This window comes from Neopsephotus bourkii, unplaced genomic scaffold (assembly GCF_033783945.1).
Source record: "Neopsephotus bourkii isolate Nb327-2 ecotype Australia unplaced genomic scaffold, CSIRO-AGI_Nbou_v1 NB_1832, whole genome shotgun sequence".
Taxonomy (NCBI): domain Eukaryota; kingdom Metazoa; phylum Chordata; class Aves; order Psittaciformes; family Psittacidae; genus Neopsephotus; species Neopsephotus bourkii.
This window is the reverse complement of record NW_026902305.1, coordinates 1-9377: the sequence shown is the minus strand read 5'-3', so window position 1 is coordinate 9377 and position 9377 is coordinate 1. Positions and strand designations below refer to the sequence as shown.

Sequence of the window (9377 nt, the reverse complement as noted above, 5' to 3'; positions counted from 1 at the left end):
TTTAAAGCATTTTGTGGGGGAATTGAGGCGTTTTAATGGGGAATTGGGGTGGTTTAGGGGGAATTTGGGAGGTTTTAAGGGGGGATTTGGGTATTTTGGGGTGTTCGGGGTTTAGGTTGGGATTGGGACATTTTTGGAGGGAATTGGGGCATTTTGGGGGGAATTGGGGCATTTTGGGTGTGTTTTGGGGTGCAGTTGGGTTGGGGGAGCACTGATGGGGGCCTCCCATGATGGCAGCACTGGGCGCTGAACCCCATTGATGACGCCTGTGCCCCTCCCCCAGGGCCATTGACCCCGGGGGGGGGTCTGAGGGGGCCCAAGGGAGGGGGTTTGGGGGGAGGGGCATTGGGGGCTATGGGCGGGTCCCCACTAATCCCCTCCCCCCTCTTTATGTCCACAGGTCCCAGTTCCTGCAATGGGGAGGGGTTTGATAATAAATGGATTGATCCCATTGGTGTCTATTGTGATGGGGGGGGAATATTGGGGGGAGAACCCCAATTGTAAGGGGTTTGGGGGTCCAGAGCCCCATTTGGGGGTTAAAACCCCTTTTTTGGTGTGTTTTGGGGGTCCAGACCCCAATTAGGGGTTCAAAACACCATTTTTGGGGTGTTTGGGGGGTCCAGAGTCCCATTTGGGGGTTAAAATCCCTTCTTAAGGGTGTTTTGGGTGTCCAGAGGCTATTTTGGGGTCCAAATCCCCTTTTTTGGAAGTCCAGACCCCTATTTTGGGCTTAAAACCCCTTTTTTGGGGTGTTTTTTGAGTCCAGAACCCAATTTGGGTATCAAAATACCTTGGGGGGTGTCCAGACCTCATTTTGGGGTAAAAAGCCCTTATTTTGAGTGCTTGGGGTTGGAGACCGCTATTTTGGTGTCCAGAACCCTTTCTTGGAGTGTTTTGGGGGTCCAGACATGCATTTTGGGGTCCAAACCCTTTATTTGGGGTGTTTTGGGGTTGCAGACCCTGATTTCAGGACCAAAACACCTTATTTGGCGTGTTTGGGGTGTCCAGACCTCGTTTTTGGGTCGAAACCCCTTATTTTGGGTGTTCATGGGGTCCAGACCCACATTTTTGGGGTCAAATCCCCTTTTGGGGGTGGGGGGCGGTCGCAGAGAAGGTTGGCCTTGCCACACTCAATATGGCGGCCCCCATAGGCCGACGCTGTACGTCAAGATGGCGGCGCCCACCGGGCGGATGCTATACGCAAAGCGCGGCCGTGCCCGGGTGCCGGAAGCTTCGGGTCACGTGCATGGGGCATCAACCAATAGGAGCGCAGATAACGGGCGGAAGCGAGCGGTGGTAACGCCTCTCGGGCTGTTGGCGGGAGAACGCGGCGGCAAGAGGTGAGGTGGGGACTCCGGGGAGCCCCATTGCGCCCCATAGGGACCCATAGAGCCCTATAGGGACACACACGGACCCATAGGGACACACAGACCCCATAGAACCTCGTAGCGACCCATAGAGCCCCATAGACCCCCATAGGCCCCATAGGTTCCCATAGAGCCCCATACATCCCCAGAGATCCCCATAGAGCCCATAGCCCCCCATACATTCCCAGAGATTCCCATAGAGCCCCGTAGGCCCTCATACTCCCCATAGCCCCCCATTGACCCCCATAGCCGCCATAGTCCCCCATTCACCCCCATTGCACCCCATTCCCCCATTCACCCCCATTGCCCCCATCCGTCCCCATTCCCCACATTCACTCCCATTCACCCCCATTGCCCCCCATTTACCCCATTCCCCCCATTCACCCCCATTCCCCCCATTCACCCCATTGTCCCCATTGCCCCATACCCCCATTCACCCCCATAGCCCCCATTCCCCCCATAGCCCCCATTCCCCCCCATAGCCCCCCATTCCCCATTCCCCCCATTAACCCCCATTGACCTCCATTGCCCCCCATTTCCCCCATTGACCCCCATTGCCCCCCTCCCAGATGGACCCGGAGCCGCCCCCCCATGGCCCCCCCCGTCCCCAAGCGGCCCCGCGCGGAGCCCTCGGGCGCCCCCTCGCGGTTCGAGGCGGAGCTGGCGGCGCTGGCGCGGAGCGAGAACGAGGCCGAGGGGGCGGGGCTGGAGGAGGCCCCGCCCCCCAGCGACAGCCGGGACCCGGGTGAGGAACAAGGGGGGGGGCTATGGGATCTGTGGGGTTCTATGGGGATCTATGGGGCTTTATGGAGAGCTGTGGGTTTCTATGGGGCTCGGGGCTCTATGGTTTTCTATGGGGATCTATGGGGATCTTTGGGCTCTGGGTGTATGGGGCTGTATGGGGTTCTATAGGCTCTATGGGCTCTATCAGGCTCTATGGGGCGCTATGCTTTTTATGGTCTCTATGGGTCTCTGTGGTATCTATGGGTCTCTGATCTTTATGAGTTTCTATGGGTCTCTATAGTCTATGATTTCTATGGGTCTCTGTGGTCTCTGGGGCTCTGTTCTCTATGGGTCTCTATAGGGCTCTATGGTCTCTGTGGGTCTCTATGGGTCTCTGTTCTCTATGGGGCTCTGTTCTCTACGGGTCTCTATGTTCTCTATAATCTCTATGGGGCTCTGTGGGTTCTATGGGGTTCTGTTCTCTATGGGTTTGTATGGGTTTTTGTGTTCTCTATGGGTCTCTATGGTCTCTATGGGTCTCTATGGTCTCTATGGGGCTCCCCACAGGCAGCCTGTTCGTGGGGGAGGTGAACCCCAAGTGGCGGCGCCCGCCCCTCCCCGAGACCCCCCCGGAGACCCTCTGCTTCCTGCAGCTCGACATCGACCACTATGTGGGTCAGTACCTGTGGGACCCCATAGCACCCGTTGACACCCCATAGAACCCCATAGCACCCATTGACCCCCATTGACCCCCATTGACACCCCATAGAACCCCTCATAGCACCCATTGACACCCATTGACACCCCATAGAACCCCTCATAGCACCCATTGACACCCCATAGCACCCATTGACCCCCCCATAGCACCCATTCCCCCCATAGCCCCCATTAACCCCATAGCCCCCATTCCCCCCATTGACCACCCATTGACCACCCACTGACACCCATTAACCCCATAGCCCCCACTGATACCATTGACACCCATTAACCCCATAGCCCTCTTTGACACCCATTAACCCCATAGCCCCCATTCCCCCCATAGCCCCCATTAAGCCCATAGCCCCCATTGACACCCATAGCCACCATAGCCCCCATTGATACCATTGACACCCATTAACGCCATAGCCCCCATTAACCCCATAGCCCCCATGGGTGCCCACCCTCTCTCTCCCTCCTCCCCACAGGGTCCCCATTACCGGGGATGCCGGGGGCCACCCAGGGCCCCGTCCCCATCCTGCGCCTTTTTGGGGTCACCGAGGGGGGGAACAGCGTCTGCCTGCACCTGCACGGCTTCGCCCCCTACTTCTATGTGCTGGCACCCACAGGTGAGCATGGGGGGGGCACCCCAAAACCACCCCCCCAGCACCCCAAAACCCCCCCTGTACCCCCATTGCAATGGCAGCATCCAGGGATTCTCCATTGGCTCGTATAGGGTTGTGAATTGAGTGATGCTGGTGCATTCAGTGCCCCCCCCATGGGTTTATGGGGTGCAGGACCCCCCCATATACATCAATGGGGTGCAGGGACCCCCCCTGCCACCCCCTATTCCATCAGCATCATGTGGGGATTCTCCATTGACTCGTATAGGGTTGTGCACTGAGTGATGCTGGTGCATTCAGTGCCCCCCCCATGGGTTTATGGGGTGCAGGACCCCCCCATATACATCAATGGGGTGCAGGGACCCCCCCTGACACCCCCTATTCCATCAGCATCATGTGGGGATTCTCCATTGGCTCGTATAGGGTTGAGCACTGAGTGATGCTGGTGCATTCAGTGCCCCCCCCATGGGTTTATGGGGTGCGGGGACCCCCCCATAGACACCAATGGGGTGCGGGGCCCCCCCCCATTGACCCCCCCATGGGCCCATGGCAGGAGTGGGGGTGCAGCACCTGCAGGAGCTGAGCCAGGAGCTGGACTCGGCGCTGCTGCGGGAGCTCCGGGGCAGCCGGGAGGGGCTGAGCCGGGCGGTGCTGGGGCTGGAGCTGTGCCACAAGCAAAGTGGGTGCCCCCCCCCCTTAATACACCCCAATGCACCCCAATACCCCCCCTTAAACACCCCCAATGTACCCCTAAACCACCCCATGGCAACCCAAAAACACCTCTGCTACCCCAAAACCACCCCCAAACACCCCCCAATGCACCCCAAAACCATCCCTGGTACCCCAATACCCCCCTTAAACACACTCCAAAACCACCCCATGGTACCCTAATACCACCCCTGGTACCCAATACCAACCCATGGTACCCCAATACCCCCCCCTTAAACACACCCCAATGCACCCCAAAACCACCCCCAAACACCCCCCAATGCACCCCAAAACCAACCCCCCTTAAACACCTTCCAATGCACCCCAAAACCACCTCTGGTCCAAACCAACCCAACCCCAAACCCCCCCAAACACACCCCAACACCCCAAAACCACCCCCAAACACCCCCCAACACCCCAAAACCAACCCCCCTTAAACACCTCCCAATGCACCCCAAAACCACCCCTGGTACTCCAATACCCCCCCCTTAAACACCCCCCATGGTACCCCAACACCCTTCCGGTACCCCAAAACCACCCCCCCGTTCAATCCCTATGTGGGGATTCTTTATTGGCTCGTATAGGGGTTGTGCTCCTGCCCCCCCCCCCCCAAACCCCCCCCAACCCCCCCCAACCCCCCCCAATGGGGGTGTCCTTGGGGTGCCCCTGACCCCCCCCCCCCCCCAGGTCTCCTGGGGTACCAGGGGGCGCAGCTGAGCCCCTTTGTGAAGGTGACGCTGGCGCTGCCCCGCTTGGTGCCCCCCGCCCGGCGCCTCCTGGAGCAGGGCCTGCGCTGGGGGGGGCTCGGGGTGCACCCGGCGGCCCCCTTTGAGAGCAACGTGGACTTCGAGATCAGGTACGGGGGCACCCACCCCATAGAGTGACCCCATAGACCCCATACACCTCATATCCCATACACCCCATATACCTACATAGAGCCCCATAGACTGAGCCCCATAGAGTGAGCCCCATAGATCCCATACACCTCCATAGAACCCCATAGAGTGAGCCCCATAGACCCTCATACACCCCATACACCTCCATAGACACCCATACACCTACACACACCTCCATAGAGCCCCATAGACTGAGCCCCATAGACCCCCATACACCCCATACACATCCAAAGAACCCCATACACCCCCATAGAGCCCCATAGACCTCCATAGGCCCCCATAGAACTCCATAGAACCCCATAGACCCCCATAGACCCCCATACCACACACCATAGAACCCCATATACCCCTATACCCCCCATATCCCCCCATACCACCCCATAGACCCCCATACACCCCATAGACCCCCATAGAACCCAATAGACCCCCATACCCCCCCATGTACCCCCATATCCCCCCCCATAGACCCCCCATATCCCCCCATGCCCCCCCCAGGTTCATGGTAGACTCCGGCCTCGTGGGCTGCTCCTGGGTGGAGGTGCCGGGGGGGCTGTTCCAGCTGCGGGGCTCCCCCCCCGCCGTGGCCCCCGTGTCCCGGTGCCAGCTGGAGGCCGACGCGGGCTGGGGGGGGCTCCGGTGCCACCCCCCCGAGGGGCCTTGGCTGGGGCTGCCCCCCCTGCGCCTGCTCAGCCTGGACATAGAGTGTGAGGGGCGCAAGGGTAAGGGGGGACAGTGGGGGGCAATGGGGGGGTAATGGTGGTCAATGGGGGTGATGGGGGTCAATGGGGGTGATGGGGGTAATGGGGGGGAATGGGGTAATGGGGGTGATGGGGGAATGGGGGTGATGGGGTAATGGGGGTGATGGGGGAATGGGGGTGATGGGGGTGATGGGGGAATGGGGGTGATGGGGGTAATGGGGGTGATGGGGGTCAATGGGGGAATGGGGGTGATGGGGGTAATGGGGGTGATGGGGAATGGGGGTAATGGGGGGAATGGGGGTGATGGGGGAATGGGGGGGAATGGGGGTGATGGGGGGAATGGGGGTGATGGGGGGAATGGGGGTGATGGGGGAATGGGGGTAATGGGGTAATGGGGGGAATGGGGGTCAATGGGGGAATGAGGGGAATGGGGTAATGGGGGTGATGGGGGCAATGGGGTGATGGGGGGAATGGGGGCATGGAGGTACCATTTGATGCCATTGGCTACCATTGGTTGCCATTGGTTACCATTGGGTACTATTGGATGCCATTGGAATGTCATTGGGTGCACCCACCACCCCCCACCCAACCCCATTGATCTCCATTGGTCTCCATTGCTCTCCATTGCTCTCCATTGCTCTCCATTGACCTCCAATGATCTCCATTGACCTCCAATGATCTCCATTGGTCTCCATTGACCACCATTGATCTCCATTGACCTCCGTTGCTCCCCATTGACCTCCATTGCTCCCCGTTGCCCCCCATTGGTGCCGATGGTGCCCAGGGGTGTTCCCGGAGGCGGAGCAGGACCCCGTGATCCAGGTGGGGGTGGCGGTGCAGCGCCACGGGGAGCCCGAGCCCTTCCTGCGCCTGGTGCTGGTGCTGGGCTCCTGCGCCCCCATCCCCGGGGCCACCGTGCTCAGCTTCCGGAGGGAGACGGACCTGCTCCAGGTCAGCAGGGGGGGGGACCCATTGATACCCATTGATTCCCATTGAGACCCATTGAGACCCATTGAGAGCCATTGAGACCCATTGATCCCCATTGACTCCCATTGAGCCCCATTGATTCCCATTGAGACCCATTGACACCCATTGAGACCCATTGATCCCATTGAGAGCCACTGAGACCCATTGAGACCCACTGAGACCTATTGAGACCCATTGATTCACATTGAGCCCCATTGACCCCACTGAGCCCCACTGAGCCCCATTGAGCCCATTGAGCCCCACTGAGCCCCACTGAGCCCCATTGAGCCCATTGACCCCCATTGAGCCCCACTGAGCCCCACTGACCCCATTGACACCATTGACCCCCATTGACACCCATTGAGCCCCACTGAGCCCATTGACCCCATTGAGCCCCACTGAGCCATTGACCCCATTGAGCCCATTGACACCATTGAGCCCATTGAGCCCATTGAGCCCATTGAGCCCATTGAACCCATTGAGCCCCACTGAGCCCATTGATGCTCATTGAGCCCAAAGCCCCATTGAGCTCATTGACTCCATTGAGCCCATTGACCCCATTGAGCCCATTGACCCCATTGACCCCATTGAGCCCATTGAGCCCATTGACCCATTGACCCCATTGACCCCATTGAGCCCATTGACCCCATTGAGCTCATTGACTCCATTGACCCCATTGAGCCCATTGACCCCATTGAGCCCATTGAGCCCATTGACCCATTGACCCCATTGACCCCATTGACCCCATTGATCCCATTGAGCCCATTGACCCCATTGAGCCCATTGATCCCCATTGACCCCATTGACCCCATTGATCCCCATTACCCCATTGCCCCATTGATACCATTGACCCCCCTGACCCCATTGATCCCATTGACCCCACTGACCCCACTGATCCCATTAACCCCACTGACCCCATTGATCCCATTCCCAGTCCTGGGCTGAGCTCGTGCGGATCCTGGACCCCGACATCATCACCGGTTACAACATCCAGAACTTCGACCTCCCCTACCTGATGCAGCGCGCCAAGGTGCTCCAGGTGAGTGACCCATAGCCTGCCCCATAGCGACCCATAGCGTGCCTCATAGTGACCCACAGCCTGCCCCATAGCGACCCATAGCCTGCCCCATAGCCCCCATAACCCCCATATCCCCCATACCCCCCTATACCCCCATAGACCCCCATACCCCCCATAGACCCCCATAGCCCCCATACCCCCATACCCCCATAGACCCCTATAAACCCCATACCCCCCATAGACCCCTATAACCCCCATACACCCCTATAACCCCCCATAACCCCATATCCCCCCCCCAGGTCCACTCCTTCCCATACCTGGGCCGCATCCGGAACCAGCGCTCGGAGCTGCGGGAGGCGACTTTCCAGTCCCGGCAACTGGGACGGAGGGAGGGGAAGATACTGGGAGCGGAGGGGAGGGTGGTACTGGACATGCTGCAGGTATTATGGGATGGATGGGGTATTATGGGATGGGGTGTGGGGTATTATGGGATGGGGAGGGGGTATTATGGGATGGGATATGGGGTATTATGGGATGGATGGATGGGGTATTATGGGATGGGATATGGGAGGGGAGGGGAGGGTGGTATTGGATGGGGGGGGTATTATGGGATGCGATGGGGTATTATGGGATGCGATGGGGTATTATGGGATGGGGTATGGGGTATTATGGGATGCGATGGGGTATTATGGGATGGGATGTGGGGTATTATGGGATATGGGGTATTATGGGATGGGATGTGGGGTATTATGGGATGGGATATGGGGCATTATGGGATGGATGGGTGTCCCTGTGTTGCCTTATGAGTCCCGCTATGGGTCCCTATGGGTCTCTATGTGTCCCTATGGGTCCCTGTGTTCCCTATGGGTCCCCTATGGGTCTCTGTGGGTCGCAGGTGCTGCTCCGCGAGCACAAGCTCCGCTCGTACACGCTCAACGCCGTCAGCGCCCACTTCCTGCAGGAGCAGAAGGAGGACGTGCCCCACGGCATCATCAGCGACCTGCACGTGAGCCCCACACCCCATACACCCCATAGACCCCATAGACCCCATAGACCCCCATAGACACCATAGACCCCATAGACCCCATAGACCCCATAGACCCCATAGAGCCCATAGACCCCATACCCCATAGACCCCATAGACCCCATACCCCATAGACCCCATACCCCATAGACCCCATACCCCATACACCCCATACCCCATAGACCCCAAACCCCATACACCCCATAGACCCCATAGACCCCATACCCCATATCCCATACCGCACACCCCATATCCCTATACCCCATAGACCCCATAGCCCCCATTACCCCCCTCTCTCCCCGTACCCCCGCAGCGCGGCTCGGCGCAGTCCCGCCGCCGCCTGGCTCTCTACTGCCTCAAGGACTCGGTGCTGCCCCTGCGGCTGCTGCAGCGCCTCTCGGTGCTCGTGACCCAGGCCGAGGTGGCGCGGGTCACGGGGGTGGGGCTGGGCACCCTCCTGTGCCGCGGCCAGCAGGCCAAGGTGGTGGCCCAGCTCCTGCGGCAGGTACCAATGGGAGCAATGGGAGCAATGGGAGCAATGGGAGCAATGGGGCAATGGGGCAATGGGGAGCAATGGGAGCAATGGGAGCAATGGGAGCAATGGGGCTATGGGGCTATGGGGTCACGGGGGTGGGGCTGGGCACCCTCCTGTGCCGCG

General features: G+C 59.4%; 1 protein-coding gene and 1 non-coding gene across 2 annotated transcripts; both read left to right on the top strand.

The window, feature by feature from the left end:
- Positions 1–219: 219 nt before the first annotated feature.
- On the top strand, positions 220–317 carry LOC133207223 (small nucleolar RNA SNORD88). The gene has a single exon (XR_009723990.1). It is a non-coding gene; the product is annotated as a small nucleolar RNA SNORD88 (small nucleolar RNA).
- Positions 318–1170: 853 nt separating this feature from the next.
- LOC133207221 (DNA polymerase delta catalytic subunit-like) lies at positions 1171–9224 on the top strand (the record flags this gene model as incomplete). Its single annotated transcript, XM_061343949.1, has 12 exons — positions 1171–1340; positions 1937–2112; positions 2658–2765; positions 3275–3415; positions 3963–4088; positions 4805–4973; positions 5509–5732; positions 6496–6662; positions 7612–7716; positions 7995–8135; positions 8591–8701; positions 9033–9224. Coding segments are annotated over exons 1-12 (1830 nt in total), but the record flags the coding sequence as incomplete, so codon positions are not given.
- Positions 9225–9377: the final 153 nt, after the last annotated feature.